General features: G+C 35.9%; 1 protein-coding gene across 9 annotated transcripts in view; it reads right to left on the reverse strand.

Annotated features, from left to right (window-relative positions):
* FAM184A (family with sequence similarity 184 member A) overlaps positions 1–16,481 on the reverse strand; it is a 78,308-nt gene that overhangs the window by 22,249 nt on the left and 39,578 nt on the right. For all 9 annotated transcript variants that reach the window (XM_027716310.2, XM_027716309.2, XM_027716308.2 and 6 more), the window contains exons 6-9: positions 15,081–15,203; positions 10,746–10,907; positions 8,837–8,958; positions 8,490–8,640 (exon numbers count right to left, since the gene is read on the reverse strand). In XM_027716310.2, the coding sequence (XP_027572111.1) occupies positions 8,490–8,640; positions 8,837–8,958; positions 10,746–10,907; positions 15,081–15,203 (558 nt within the window). The remainder of the gene's footprint in view (positions 1–8,489; positions 8,641–8,836; positions 8,959–10,745; positions 10,908–15,080; positions 15,204–16,481) is intronic.

The following is a 16,481-nucleotide window of genomic DNA, read 5'->3' on the forward strand; positions in this document are numbered from 1 at the left end:
TTTTAACAAAACCTGAAATACACAAGTACTTGACCAATATGGAAGTCTAAGTATATCACTATTCAAAAGCATTTAATTATAGGGCAGCTGGCTAAACATCAGACTGGTAAAAAGACTGGAAAAGATGACTTAGAAGTCAAACAAGAAAATCTTCAAGTATGAAAATAAGATGATTTGCAGTCAACACAGCAATGGAATAAAGACCTTTGATAACAAACCTGGGCAATAAATGCTCCTGTACAGAAATAATACTTAAGAGAAATTTTTAATGGTATTCAATCTATTATCAAATGAGATTTTGATAAAAATGTGTGCTTGTACAATATTATTGAAGGATATTTGAAAAGATTAAAACTAACCTACTTTATTTCAAAAACAGTGTTGTTTGATCACTGAAATCAAACATGAATTCACTAGGATTATTACTAAACCAGACCAGAACTTATTATTTTCATCCTTTATTAGATAGTAAATCATTTTCCTAATAACCATGCACAATAGAATAGGACTATAGAATTATATAGGCTTGTCAACTGGTATGGGGGCTGATTCCAGCCAAATATGTAGCAATATAATCAGATGCAGCTCCATATTGAAAAGTATGCAGGACACAATCAGAATGCAGAACTCCAAAATAACGCCGGTTTCAGTATTATTAAAAAATTCCATAAAAATTCAAAACAACCTTATGAGTATTTCCACAACAAGGTCCATGTTCTGGAGAAAAAGTGTTAAAAACCAAAAAGAATGCAGGCATAATTATTACTGTCTGTATTTCTATGATGTGGAAAGTGATGAGAAAAAAAACAAGGGAGAAGGTGGGTTTAACTATCACTCTATTCCTACAGGCTGGAATTCAAGGTTTGATTTGTGATGTTACTGTGGTATAAGAAACCCTTGCTCACTTCTCTTTGAAATCAGACTTTGTAGATATGGGGTGTACAAGTGAATTAATTTGCTTCTTGGAAGTACAGGAACTCCTGAAAACACATCACTATGTGGTATGTATGTATTAGCTAACCTGACTTTACTTGATTTTGCGGTCTCAATTTACAGAAATACTATCTTCTACACCTTCAGCATATGCACAGATAAGCCTCAGGTGTACCTAAGAGAACTTCACCATGATCCAGATGACCAGCAGAGAGAGATGCAGCAGAGAGTACAATCTGCATCTTCATATGCAGCATCTTTAGAACTCACTGATCATTGCAGGCTACTCAGCAGGACCGAAAGACCTTGCACACAATACATGGGACAAGATTGGTATTCCAGCCTCTTTTTCAACATTTCTCATGAAAGAGTCGAATTTTCAACTTAGTTGGGCCCATCTTGCTGCAGCAAAGCATGGATTTAGAGATTTGATACTATTCAAGGTTTGGGTTTGCTTATTGTAATGAACAGTTGCTTGTTTTCCATCACAGGGGAAACTCACAGGGCCCATACTTGGTGATGAAACAGAGTAATTTTTCTTGAGGAGAACATTTACTGCACTAGTTACCCTGCTTTCTGCAGGACACCAACCTATTGAATGAACAGAAGTTCTCTAATTTGATTGTTTCTCTGGGCTAAAAATTACTTTAAACTGGATTATAGAGGCTTGACACTGAGTTTCGGCATTAGTCTTCATATCGCCCAAACATCAATTATGTAACACTTTTTCCTTACTGACAATATCAATGTCAAATTGTGTCACAATCCAATTTTGCTGTACAGTTTACTAAATTTTCAAAATACTGCTGGCAAAATGGAATTCTTGCATAAAACCTGAGACCTTAACTTGGAAAGGTCCTACTTTATCTGTTTTATCAAAGAAGATTTATATTGGCTACACAGTCTTTGCTTCACTTTAAGAATGACCTCCCATAGATGCTGCTTACCTTTCTGAAAAAGAAACCCTATGTGCCTCCATCAGATGTCAGCAAAAGAAACTAGTTTCTGAGGTGCCTAGCAAAGAAGCTGAAGCAATCTTTGGTTTAAGTCCATTTTATCCAGCTAATAACGACAACAAGAACCCTAAAACTCTCCCTCGAGATACGTCTTTCGTTTGAAGAGAAAGACTGATTTGTCAGCAGATGTGCAGTCTCTGGCTGTGCAGTGCTTACACGACAGATGACTCCACAGAGATTTGGAAAGCAGCTGTTTCCTACTACAACATTTTGTACTTGGCTCGAGGCTTGTGACACGCTAGAAATTGAAGAGCTACATCAAAATTTGTCCCCTATGACTGGTAAGAAAAAGCAGCATTTAGAGCATTTTCTCTGTCTCAAAACCCAACAGTTTTCTGATGAGGAAAATGAAGTATATATAGGCCACTCTGAAATGTGTGACCACCTCTGGGATCTAATTGGTCCTGATTTCCTCCTGGTTTTGTAGCAACCATGAGGGAAGGTGCTGTCTCCCGGATATCATAGGGTGGGGAGCTTATCTTGTTGTTTTAAAAAGATGGAGCTCTTCTCTTTTCCAGCTGTAGGAATCTGTCAAACATCTAGGCAAAATCATAGAATGGCTTGGGTTGGCCTAGGTGTTTTGCATGTTTGTATACATGTGGATTTTGGAATACATGTTTTTAATCTGACAAACTGCAGGTTTAATGATCAGGGGAAAAACAGGACCATTTGAACCTCCTGATAATTTTTAAAGGTTTTGGAATGATACTAGAGCTTCAGTTCATTTATTTGTCATAAAGCTGTCAGGATCTTAAAGATTATATACACACCTTGACTAATTCTTCCTGGATTACAGAAGTATCATTGCCCTTAATTTAGAATTTCATTCATCTGCTGAATCTCAAACAAATTTTGCCCCACCTGGTAAGTTCTCTCTTGTTCCTTCCAAGGTGTGCTGTTTTTATAGGTTTTGAACCAAAAGCAAAAGCTACTTGAGCATGTATGGAGCAAAGAGGCTAAGGATAATGTTTTAAAACTAGATTCTTACCAGTGTCTTTATCTTACATTTAACAGAAAAACATATACAGATATAGGATTAAAATTTTGTTTGGGGGATTGTATTACTGTTGGATCTGACTTAGATTTCTATTTTCCAGTTTTGGAAGTGTAAACTTCCAAATATCAAATTAAACTCTTTACTCATGCATCATTTATTACATACAATACTAAGAATTTAATGTTCTTTTCATCCATTGACATATAGAATTACAACAGTCTTTCCATCTCCTCCAGATTTACTGCCAAAGGAAAACTGGTGACATTAAATTTCAATTAGAAGTTTAGGATCAGATAGACAAGTTTCTTCGGATACGAAGATATCAACTTCAAACATAGCCTACATAAATTTTTAAATTCAATTAAACACAACACCATGGGAGAAAAAAATAAAATCAAGAAGAAATCAAAAGAGAGATGAAAAAGAAGTCCAGTAAAACATTTATTATATAACACAGCAACAAACTCACATTTGTTAGGATTCCCACTATATCCTATTGAAAGTACTTTGAAAGCACTGATTTGTTCTGTTGCTTTTGTTTGTCTGTATTGCTGAGCAGCTCTTAATTGTAAATGGTCTTTAATGAATTTCCTCTGTTATATTCAGAATCTTTTAAACAAAGAGTAAAATAATGACAAAGGCGCAGTGTGGGCTGAATGGGCTCATCAAAACTACAGGCTCATAACAAACAGCTGAATGTTAGGCATTTGTTATCATTCAAGCTTCAGATAAAACTACAGCGACCAATGTGGACAGAAAAATGCACCAACTAATCTCTGTATAGAATAGGGAGGCCAGAACAAGGGGGATTCCCTATTGAGAAGAAGACAGCGATGAAACCGGGCAAAGCACCCTCAATAGCTGGCCCTCAGGACTGCAGCGACTCTGGACTGTGTAGATTATCCACATGCTCACATACGGTAATTTCTGACTTGCTTAAAGCATAGGTTTCCCACTTAGAATACAGGAGTACCATTCTTCTAAATCAGTGGTGAGTGGAAGGATGCACACAGACATTGGATCTAGGAAGAAACTCCCAAATCTCCACTGATTCTCTGTGAGGCCGCATGAGTTGCAGCACAGACCCATTAAGACCACAGTTTTGAGAGCTGTAGTAACTTGTCAAAGTTTTCAAGAGTCAAAGACAGCGTGCTCCTTTGGAAAAACAGGTATCCACAGATGAAAGAAGGGCATAAAACCTTATCCTGAACTGCATTCCAGGTGCCCTCTGTTCTTTTCTGCCTCTTTGCTATGATGTTTCTTTTTATTCTTTTGGATTTCAGCATTTTAGATTTTTAATTGCTTTTTCAATCTTGCCCAAAATCCCTTACCATCCACTAGATGTCATGGTAACCTTACAAGTATTCTTGAATACAAGAACTGCCAAAGTGAATTAGAGGGAGTTACTTGAAATTTACCTCCACTCTGTTTCTGACAGACAAGCCTTTAGACAGTGTGTTCAGGACAATACCAAGTGCAAGGAAGTTGAGTAAAAGGATTCTGTGCTGAAAGTTTATCTCCCTTCTTCAGGAAACTGATAAAGGGTATATACATGTTATTTCTTGTAGAAATTTCCAGCACCCATTTGAGAGCAATTCTTCTCACGCAAGGATTACCCAGGCTGTGGAACAGGCCAGTAATCCTTGTGCTGGGGAAAGAAAGGAGCATTTCCTGATTCTGCTGATGTGGATGCACATCAGTTCTACAATTAGCACCTCCACATGGGCAAGTAAAGACAGAGCAGTAACTGCCTCTGGCTTGAAGGCTGATCAACAGTCATTTACAGGTGTGCACAGGAGTTCAGTGACTTTTCTCAGCATTCCACTTCATGAACAAGAGTATACTCAGGATTTTAAGGCCAGCATTTTAAGACTGAGTTTGAACTTTTCCGAAAACTAGAATTTGAATAATGTCTACATCAGAAGGGAGTATTTATACTTTGATATGTCAAACTTCCTCCTATTTACTTTGACAGTTTAAAAAGGAACACACCATCACAAAAAGAAACTGAATAGGAAACTTGAACATATTTTGCAAAAAAGTAGGAAAAATAAACAAAAGCTACCAAAGCATATGTAGTATACTTTTGTCAATTCTCACTGTACTACTTCTGATATTTCCATTAATAGAAGACGTAACTTCCACTGTGAAAAGTTGGCCAAGTTTAGAAAGAAGAATGTCCCACTAATGCTTGGTCATGTATGAAGCTACATAAGAATGGAAAAGCTACATATGGGAAAAAATGCCGTCAAAAACATTTAATTTACTGTAATGTGTTACTGAAAAGAAAGGAAGATGAGAGAATCAATATTTGTTCAGATTTAGAAAAGCCCATACACAATGAAGATAGTTGATTCAGTTTACAGGAAGAAATATTTATCACAAGAAGAAACAGATAGGAAGAAAAAAGGTCTTAAACTGTATATTTCAGTGCTCAGAACTGAACATTGCATCAGACACACAGGCAAAAGAGAGAACATGCTCATGCTTTAAAAAAAAGAAAATTCCTCCTATTTTGTCCATGGCTGAAGCTTTCTCAGCAGTAAAACGTTTTTAAGAAAAGTGTTAAAACCCCGCTATACAGATAAGAGGAATGGAAACGAGCAAGCACATCCGAATTCACTGCATATTTCATGATGAAAGTCTCTCATGGATTGATGTAGAAGTACTTGGTGCCATTTACAAGGGAAAAGAAGGAAAAGCACTTTCTTTTTTTGTCTTCTAGAATAATATCTCATATCAGTGATAAGAACTGCACACTTGGTCTCCAGGCACTGATCTAGTTAAACTACCAACCGCATTTAACTGTAGATGGTAAGTGATGTATTTAAGCACTTAATCTGCTGAATAGCATTTTATCTCAAGAAAAATATTTTACTCATAACAAAGCTATACTGTTAGAATAACAATAATCCTACGTGCATTCTGTGAGGCACCACTTAGCATTACTGGTAAAACTATTACCTAGCTTTATGCATCAAGCGTGCAACAAATAGAAGTGGCATAAATTTACAGATTAGTATAACATAATTAAAAAACCCCAAACCAGCTTAGTACACTTTACAGGTATAAAGTTTTTTGACTGAACTGTTTGGGATTTTTTAATTGTTAACATTTATAGCTGTCTCTTCATTCAGTTTTTCCAGCACCAGTCAGCAGCATTCCAAGGTGGGCATACTCTATGTTGTATTTTTCTACAGTTTAAGGAACTATATTTAAACTTGCTTTTTCAACACTTCGATTACATAACCATTCCTGTACTTCAAGTTAGGCCTTACACTTTGTAGCTTGTTTCTAAATCAAATCGGAGATGCATCAATACATAATAGAAAATTAAGTACCCATATTGATGAGCATTTTATTTCTGAATTCAATCTTTCTGAACAGCATTTATGCAACTAAATGTTGAAGCTCTAGACACTTTCTCAACATAAAGAATGCACATAGGCCACATTTGCTGTCAAAGCAGGAGTTTACAAATGATTTAGCAGAGACTCTGGTCTTGTATTATTTCAAAAAATCATTGTATAATACTACCAGTATAGACCAGACCACTATTTCAGGTGTAAAAATCTGAATTGCAGAATGAAGAGCTGGATCCCTCCACTCTTCCTAATTTTTACATGGGCTTCATGCCTTTCAAATGGGTTTTAAATGCATCTTCCCACGAATGAAAACCAGGGCTGGGTGTAACAAATACACAATTTTACAGCCCTACTTTAGTATCTCAGGCTGTTCTAGTTCAGTGTAGAGTTTCTAAGGCATCTTCTCCAGGACCTGCTCATTTCAGTACCTCCTCTAGTATCTGGAGGAGGAGATAGATAGTATCCTAATGACACCAAACGGGGAAGAGCAGAAGGTGGAGAATGACACAGTGGAGGGGACACAATACACTGAAAGATAGGGCTGCCATCCAGAGGGACCTATAAAGGTTATAGGTACGGGCTGATGGGAACCTCACAGAATTCAACAAGGACAAGTGCAAAGTCCTTCACATGGGATGGACTGAACCCCTGCACTGGTCCATACTGGGTTACAGATGTGCTTCACACAACCTATTTTATGGTAGGCTAAATGTGAATCAGCAGCGTGGCCTGGCAGCAATAAATGCCAGCAGCACTCTGGGCTGTAACAGCAACCAGTAATTTGAGGGAAAGGGATCAGTCCCTCCGACTTGGCACTTATTGCATATCACCTGGAGGGCATATTCTGTTTCCTCCTCCAGTTCATTAGTCTTTGGTGCAAGACACATATTGATAATCTTGATCATGTTCAGTGGAGAGCTACCATCAAGATGGCTGGGACTGGAACATATATCCTTCTGAGGAAACTGTTCAGTCTAAAGAAGAGAAGGTTTTGTGGGACTTAATAGCTTTCCAGTACCTATGAGGTGGTTAGAGAAAGTGTACCCAGCCTTGTTACAGTGCTGTACAACAGGACAATGAGAGACAACGATCATGAGCTGATACAGAGAAGGTTCTGCCTAAATTTAAAGAAAAACCTCACTCTGAGCATAATTAAGTCCTGAAAGAGATTATTTAAAGAGCCTGTAAAATTTTTAAAACATATGTCAAAACTACAGAAATGTTACTTATAGGTAGAAGTAAAAAAAGTAAATGAAGCTTAAAGCTTGCGTAACTTGATACTTAAAATCAAATGAGTCCAAATCTTATTATGTTCATGTTGTAAAAGAACTTTGAAAACCTCCTGCTTTTATGAGTCTAAACCACAAGATTTCACAAGCTTAAATTCTCCTGTCAGCAAAATATATTGTTATATGCTCCTATAAGAGGCTGTATAATCAAATAGGTGTTCAGTTATTAGACTTCTCAAATTAGACAGCAAATTAAAAGCCATTCCCCAATAATACCCTGAAATTACAGTCATTTAATGAGTTGCAAAATCTGTTTCTCTTACTTTAAAACGTATTTATTCATTATCAGCTATTCCTTCAAACTGGAGTCAATAAAACCAGTTCTACAGAATTTATGGTTTGGAAAAAGTACAAAGCAAGTATTTTCTTTGAGTTATCTAATGTAACTGAGATTATAAATATGAGTTGCCAACAAAAAACCTCAATATTTATACAAAATTATCCTAAAATATCCCAGACATTTTGATTTTTCAGTGACTTGTACAGTGTTATTCTTGTACAGATAGGAAATTATTATTTTTGTAAAGATAAGGGATAACTCTAAGTCCAACCAATTAGCATTGGTAGATATTTAACAGCAGAACAGGTGAGCAAACAGAATCAAAAAAATCTTGTAGTGAAGATGTGAGATTGTCAACATCCTCCCACATCTCCCCTCAAAACTGTAAAAAGTTTTACTCACAGTTAATGTAAAGAAGAACATTCATATAATTAAATTATGTTCATATATTATTTAAAATATTTTATAATGATTAGGTTAAAAAGCACTATGCTAAGAAATTTCTTTTCAAAGTCAGATATCACAACCAATTCAATGCAGTTAATTAGGAATAAACCACCTGCAACTAAATTGTAATGGCTTTTCAATTCTCAAAGACACCATAGTTACCTGGTCTAAAAGATCTTCAACTTTTTTTTGCCATCCATCTCTTGCTGCATTTTTTTCACGTTCTTTCAGCTGCAACAGCTGAGTCATGGCGGCCTTCTTATCCTCTTCATGCTGCAGCCTCAGCTCTTCACGAAGCTTATTACATTCCTGTCTAAAAACAAAGGTCAAATAACTACAATGCAGTGGACCTTGTGCAAGAAGTGAAAAGGAATTAAGATTTCAGTAGTAATTGGAAAAATCTTAGATAATAGCCGAAACCTTTGCTTTACATCTCATTTGAAAGTACATTTGCATATAATACATAGCTCATTTGTTAATAAAGAATAAAAGAGGAAAAAAATACTCGCCGAAGATTTTCTGTCCATTTTATTTCCAAGTCACGTGCCATTCTGTCAACTTTGAACTTTTCCTCTTCTCTCATGGCAGCAATCATTGCCTCGTGCTGTTGTCTCTCCTGATCTAGTTCCCCCTGCAAACACAAACTTTACAATAGAGACTGATCAGCAGTAAAAACATATTTTAAGCCTTAAATTAATATATTTATAACAAAAATAACAGTTACAACTGACTCATAAAATTTGAACTACAACTTCTTCAGTGTATAATTCCTAATTATGCATAATTAATGCCTAAACATCTGCTGATATATCATACTTGTGAAACAGAAGCCTACATTACCATAAAAAGCAATTTTCCAATAGGTCATTCTTCAAGTAGCCTTTTCAAATACCATTACATTGAACCACAGAACAATTTATGTTGCATAGAACCTCAAAAGGTCATTAAGTCCTGTTCACTGCAGGACTAACTTCAGAACTAGAGCAGGTTGCTTGGGTCCTTGTCAAGAAGGCTTTGATTGTTTTTTAAAATTTTTAAAGCATCAAACATTCAGTATTTGAATTTCAAAGCTTGAGCTATCTGTATTTGCTACAAAGTTCATATAACTTATTTCTGTTTCTTGATTGGACAAACCTGCTAGAAACAAGGTTTCACAGTCTGAACACAGAAAACACTATCTTTAAAATTCCTATCAATTTCTGTTCAAATTTTACCATACTAGAATAGTATTAGGTACTACCTAGAAAGCCTTACATGAGTTTTCTTCATCAGTGCTTGCTTCATACATGAGACGCAAACATGGCCCTCTAAATTTAATTAAGACTTTTTAAAATGTAGCATTTTTATATATTTTAAAATCTGTTAAGATAAATGTTAGTGCTAGTAACCTGCTATTGAAACTATTGAAATATTTTGATAGGTGAAGAGAGCAATACTAGTTCATAAGGACACTTACAGAAATTACAAAAAAATACAAAGAAAGTTATAAATTGTAATATGGTGCACACCCAATGACCACAGCTGAAAGAAATTTAAAAAATATACCAATATCCTGTTTCCAGCTGGTTTTGTTATGAAAATAAGAAAACAGGTTCAGTGAATTTTTTTTTTTTAATATTTGCTACTCCAAACATTTCTGTGATCTTGTAAAATGTACCTTATTTACTGAGGAAAGAAAAAGGAAATGTTTACTTAGTATTACAGTCAATGAGTTATTGACAGACTAACTGACTGTTCTAGTTTCAACTAAGCCAATTAAAATGACAATACATTTGTGCCTAGACAGATTAACTGCTTCAATGGTTCAAAGTGGTCACATTTTCTAGGTGACAGTCTTCTATCTTTCAAGATATCATAGCATATATCTTTAAAGTATCCTCAAGGCTCTACTGAAATTCTAAATTTGGGACTAAAATGAAGACTGTGCCCATTACTCAAGGAAAACATTAAATATGTTTTAGTGAATTCTAGTACTAGTAAGCTCTGGATCTTATTTTGCAGCAAGACATGAACTGTCTGGAATAGCAACATTGTAACACGTACAGTTTTTACATTCTCGTGAAATTCTATCCAGCCTCTGAACATATTTTGCCACAGCTACTATTTATATTAACCACAGAAAGATGCAGCACTACCTGTTAAAATACTAAAAATGTTTTGACAACAAAAAAAAAATCCACCCCAAAACAATCAACCAAACAATCAACCAAAAAAAAAAGGAGAAAAAAACCCAAACAACCCATCCTACTTTTCTGGGTTTTTTTCTTCTCTGCTAGATATAGAAATCTCTCTTTTAATGAAGCCACATGAGGCTCCTTCAATAACGTGTACACCATAATACTTCTTCCCATTTTAAAAACAAGACCAAAATCACTGTGACTGTGCTTTGCACAACTTATTATCCAACATTACGGTTACCTCAACACTATACAAGGAATCCGTGGTCTCTCGCAGTCTTGCTCTAGTTAATTCCAGTTCTTTCTGTAGTATTTCCTGAGCTTCTTGAAGATTGGAGATATGTCCTTCTGCAGTCCCAAGGCCTTGCTCACTTTTTCGTACTAGGTCTTGCAGACGACACACCTATCATAAAACAAAGAAAGTTGTCATTTCCATAATTATTACTAACGGCAGCCAAGCCAACCTTGTTTCATTTTCTTCCAGTATTTTCTAATTCTGACCTAAGCAAATTTTTTAGTTGCAGAGCCTGTTCTCCTATAATATCACTTAACATTTCCATACTTAAAAACAAATTCCTGTAATATCAGAAAATCAAAGACAATTAAAGGATTTCTACAAGTAAAAAAAAAATTATATCCAATGTGTGTTTGATGCACTTTGCAAGGTTACATAAAAGATCTGAAATTGCCTCTAACTTTACTGTGAGAAAGCATGTTTTATACAAATTAATGAGAACTATTTCAAAATACATAAACTCTAATATAATACATAAATTAACTTGTGTAAGGTATAAGTTTCTCTGTTTTCAGATCACTACCTGTCCATAAATTAGTCTAGTTAAAGCTCAATCTGTAGAGTATAATGTGGTAATTTCCTTAACTGCCACGTAACACTTCTTTTCTGCCTGCTTGTGCTTCAGGTCCCCATCCGTAAAATGATGATACTATACTTCTTTGTTTCAGATAAAAATATTAGAGATTGAACATTGTTCACCAGCTACAGGAGAGATAAAACATTTTAAGTATGTAGGCCGGAAAAACAGAATAACAGGAGTCAGGAGGAACCAAAGAACAGCAGCTAATTGGAACTGAAGTTTTTGCAGAAGCAGTAGTCTATGCCATTGCCTTTGTATGTTGAGATGAATTTCATTCACAATGGCACAAGTGTCCCTGCTTCGGTTTGCAGGCATGAACAGGTAAGAGTTACAACCACTCTTTCTGTTTGTTAGAATAATGATATGCAAATACTCTTTATAATATACACAGAGGCACCACCCCTCCCTCCCAGAACTCTCTCCCTCTGCAGGCAACCGTGGTCTAAAAACAGGGACTCCTCCTTTCCTCTCAGAAAGGAATCCAAAATTTTTTTGGCATGACAGATCTCAGAGAAGAACTAATGTAAACTTGAGCACCTGTCTCTGTGCTCCTTTGCACTACATTCAAACAACTAGTAATTCCCTAAAAAGCACTACTACGTGACGGAGGATTCCTACATGAAGAATTGTCCTCAAAACTGTATTGATATCCTGGAAGTGTACCACTACCTACATATCTGGTAATAGCAAACCACTTGCATGAAACTTGAACAGCAGTCCTGCAGGCTAGGGGAGCATGCAGGAATGCCACTCATAGGGCTAAAGATATATTCTGCTGTTAACAAAGCAATGCTGGAGGCTGTTTAAAATGATCCTTAGCAATATAATCAGAAATCCTCTGCATGGAGACAGCAAGTCCTTAGATTGCTCTGTCAAGTGACACAAACAAAGCATCTTTCTAAAAGGTCTTGGCTGGTCTACAGTGAAAGGAAACAAACCTATAGAGCAAACAGCCAGTCTCATCCTGATATATATGTGAGAAAGCCACTATCTTGACTTAACCTGAACTCTCAAAAAAATCTCTGTCAAGTATTTAAGATTACACTGTTCTTAAATAGCTTAGTACTAGGAGCAAGCCTAACGAGGCTTGAATTTTCCTCGTCCTTTAGCCAAGATAATTGCCACCAAATAGTCTGTCAAAAAGAAAAGAGGATGGCATGGGTTCAAAAGTAGCTTTCTCAGCAGGGAAGCCAGAACTAAGCTAACATCCACAGAAAGTAATAAGTACATGCCTACTGTTAAATGACTTCTGTAACTTTAAACAAATCAAAAAAAGGATGCAACAGTAGAAACATAAGAGCTAAGCTAATGATGTGCCAGACACATCATAGGGAAGCTTCTTCCAGGTCAGTGAAGGCATTGAGAAACTGCTGTCTGTTGTCAATAGAGATCTAAGGGTAAGCTGTGGTTACAAGTGAGGCACTTCTTTCATGTGCTCAACATAAACATATAATGAAATGAAACATATCTCCTCCATAGCACGTGGAGTGCATTTACAGACCACTGCAAATTTATTGCCTGTACATTTTCTCTCATTCTTTCAATATGCAATATACACTATATTATATTTATTCTGGCATAGGAATGTATATAAACTCAAATACTAAATAGCAGCTGGCCCTAATTCACTATTTTAGTTTATGTTAATCTTCTATTCCTTAGCTATGCCTCTGTTTTCTTATTTCAGTGTGCTGATGAATTTTTCAAGCCTGTACTTCATAGCAGTTAGGTAACGAAAATTCATTCTTAAAACACTTGAAGTTATTTCCTTTAAGGAAAGAGCAAGTTTATTGCTCAGGAATCCAAGAGAAGCTGAGAAAGAACAACTAAATTTAAGCCTACAGTGTTGAGTGACAATAGAATGACAACAGTGCTCTCCTCAGATCTAATTCAGCAACAAGAAAAAATAGCATACAACAGAGAAGCTACAGCTAAAAAGAAATAACTAAACTTTCTTTAATATTGAAATGAAAAATAAACTTGTGTTTGCTTTTGTTATCATAAATAACTAATATACCATATTTTCATCAATTTGAACGCAGATAGGCATAATGTTAAAAGAGCAGGAGCAGTTCCAGCTTCAGTTGCAGCTTTCTAAGCTTGGATGCACTGGCAAAGGCAGACACAACCATCAGAAGGAAGCACAGTCTCCTGTTTAACTGGTACTCATGAGTGACTCATCAGCAGTGCTGCTGAACTCCAAAGATGGGAGATTCAGCTGCTCTGCTATTATATAATCTCTGTCATACCTATCTATCTGGTAGGTACTACTCTGGAAGTAGATCCTAATTGGGCAGGACACGTCTCCAGGATGAAGGACCACCGCCTCCCTAAGATCTTGCTTTATGGTGAACTTGCCACCGGCTGCCGCAAGAGAGGAGCCCCGAAGAAAAGATACAAGGACTCCCTGAAACAACATCTCAGCCTTGGCCATATTGATCACCATAACTGGTCTACTCTGGCCTCTAATCGGGAGGTCTGGAGACACACCACCTATAACGTTGCTGCTTCCTTTGAGCACGCACGCAGGATCACCCTTGAGGAGAAAAGACAATGCAGAAGAACAGTGTCTTGTCGATACCACGTAAGGAGTCTTTCTGCTGTGCCTTTTGCAACTGGACCTGTCTATCTGGCATTGGCCTTTTTAGCTACCAGAGTGCTTGTGGCAAATGTGGGTAGAGCCCTTCCCAAATCTTTGTTTGCGAAGCCTAGCCATGATGGCAATAATTTAATACATTATCATGTAAATTAATATACTATTAATATCGCAATATACATTATAAAGCTATACTTCAGTATGTTAATCTATACTTTCAAAAGGGCAGTCTCGCCCACTAATTACATTAAAAACAAGTAGTTTTGTTCTTAAGCTAGTTTAGCATTTGTGCAATTTGCAAGCCACCAGAATTAGACACCTGTTCTTTCCAGAACTTGCACTGTATAGAAAATAGTAATGAAAAATGTTGCTGCAAAACAGTACTTAAATTCATGCTTAAGTCTGTCCTAAAACACACACTGAAATCCTATGTAGGGCCTTGCTGAACAATGAAGCTGATGAATAATTTTCTTGAAACAAGGCGAAAGTTCCAGAAAAGAATGGATTAATGTTTTTGATATCAGTAGAATGTATGTCTAGTATAAACATATTATACTATGAAAAGGTAATAATTTCAAACTCAAAATATTAAAACTGTCTTGAAATATGATACATTTAACACTGCATATAACAAAACATTGCAAATAATTTGGGTCTTACTGTAAGTATTTCATGTCATCTTTTGATGAAAATACATGAAGAACATTTTCAAGTCAGGTAGCTGACCAGAATTTCCAATATGTTAATTGTAACTAAATATGGGTTTAAATACTGTTAATTTTCTCTCTGTCTCTTGATATTTTGCGTAGAGGTCTGTGTATCTAATCAGAATATAAGCAGAGTTAAAAATGAAAAGCTGTTTACATCAACAAAGCTCCATCTCCCACTTCGTTAATTTTGAAAAGGAGAAGAAAATAAACGCTCAGCAGCAGTCAAATAATTCATCATCTTTGAAGAATACTCCACTTTAAACAGAAATAAGGCTCTAAACAGATTGAACAGCATAGTCCTACTGCTGTCCTGGACTCTCAGCACAAGATCACTGTTGATGAAATGTGGTCTAGCACAAAGGACACACAGCTGAAAGAACTAAGTTAACCCTTGCCTCCTGATTGGCAGAAGTCAGTTTCGTTGTCAGCTCTTCCTTCATGTTTTCCAACTGTTGTCGGAGCTGATTCTTGTCATCCTCCAAATGTAGTTTCTCCTTCTCAAACTGCTGCTCCAACTCCTTCAGAGATAAGAAGGATGGAAGAAATATTAAATACTTGCCATACAGTCATTGCAAAGTAGAGATGTCCCACATGAAAATGATTCTTACTGGCATAAATGTTCTTTATCTCAACCAAGAATCACCCTTTCCTTAAACTCATAAAATATGAATATTTATTTCCTTTTATGATGAATGTCTTAATTTTCCCATTTATTTTATAATGTAACATCCCTTATTAATCACAAAATAGAGACAAACACAACTTTCCTATCAATTACTTCTCAATTAATTATCAAAATCATTAAAACTATATTCACTTCCAGTTTTTCAATTTGAGTTGACAGAAGGTTTCACTTTTTATAAAATTACACTGATAATATGCATGTCCTTTAGCCTTTAGCCATCTATTTCCTACACATAATCCCCACAGAAAATAGTAAATCTTAAAATCCAGAATGAGCTCTGTGAAGTTTTTCAGGTTGTTATGATTAAAAAAAAACCACCTACACCATATCTACAAAATTTACATAGAACCAAAAGAAATCAATAATTAGTTTTCAAGTTTAACTACATGGAAAGAATCAAGTAACACCTCTGTTTTCATTCAGTCTTTGTGGTGTAATAGCCAAATTCTGGAAGTAACTGTTGAATGAATTATATTTGTCTTACATGAGCCTATGTTGTGTATATATATATGTTAGAAATCTTTTTCTTTTTCAAGGAAAACTATAAATTTACACTTCAGCTTTATTAATATTCAGAATACATTTTCAGAAGAACGATTTCTTTCACAAAATTCTTTAAAGGAAATATGATAAAATTAAGAACTTCATCACATATTTCAGTGGAATATGCTATATAATTTATTATACCACAATGTTTTATTGAAGAAAATTAAGGTTGCCAAGCAATGTGCTCCAGAGTCATGTCATACAGGACTTCAAGGTTTTCTGTGCAGCTACAGAGGCTCCTTAATTAACTCCTTCCTAGGGGCTCAGCTGTAATGCAAGGCTTAGCATTGATTCAGTGCCTCTGTGCAACCCTGGGCTCAGATTTCTGAGAAATCAGTAATACCTCAGAAAACAGCTATGAAAATATATAGAACAGAGACAACCTGAAACAAAAAGTGTAACTGCAGATATTGATAAGATTGCAGAGACAGGGGGAGAGAGAGAGAGTGCTCAAGTATTAAAGAGGAAAAAACAGTCCTAAAAAGATATAAAACTCTAGAGAAAAACAGGGAGCTGCATGACAGAATTGCAGTATTATCCAAGAAGCAAGAGATGCTGAGCCTTC

Source organism: Pipra filicauda, unplaced genomic scaffold, assembly GCF_003945595.2.
Source record: "Pipra filicauda isolate LSUMZ 115617 unplaced genomic scaffold, ASM394559v2 scaffold349_size1355687_pilon, whole genome shotgun sequence".
NCBI lineage: Eukaryota > Metazoa > Chordata > Aves > Passeriformes > Pipridae > Pipra > Pipra filicauda.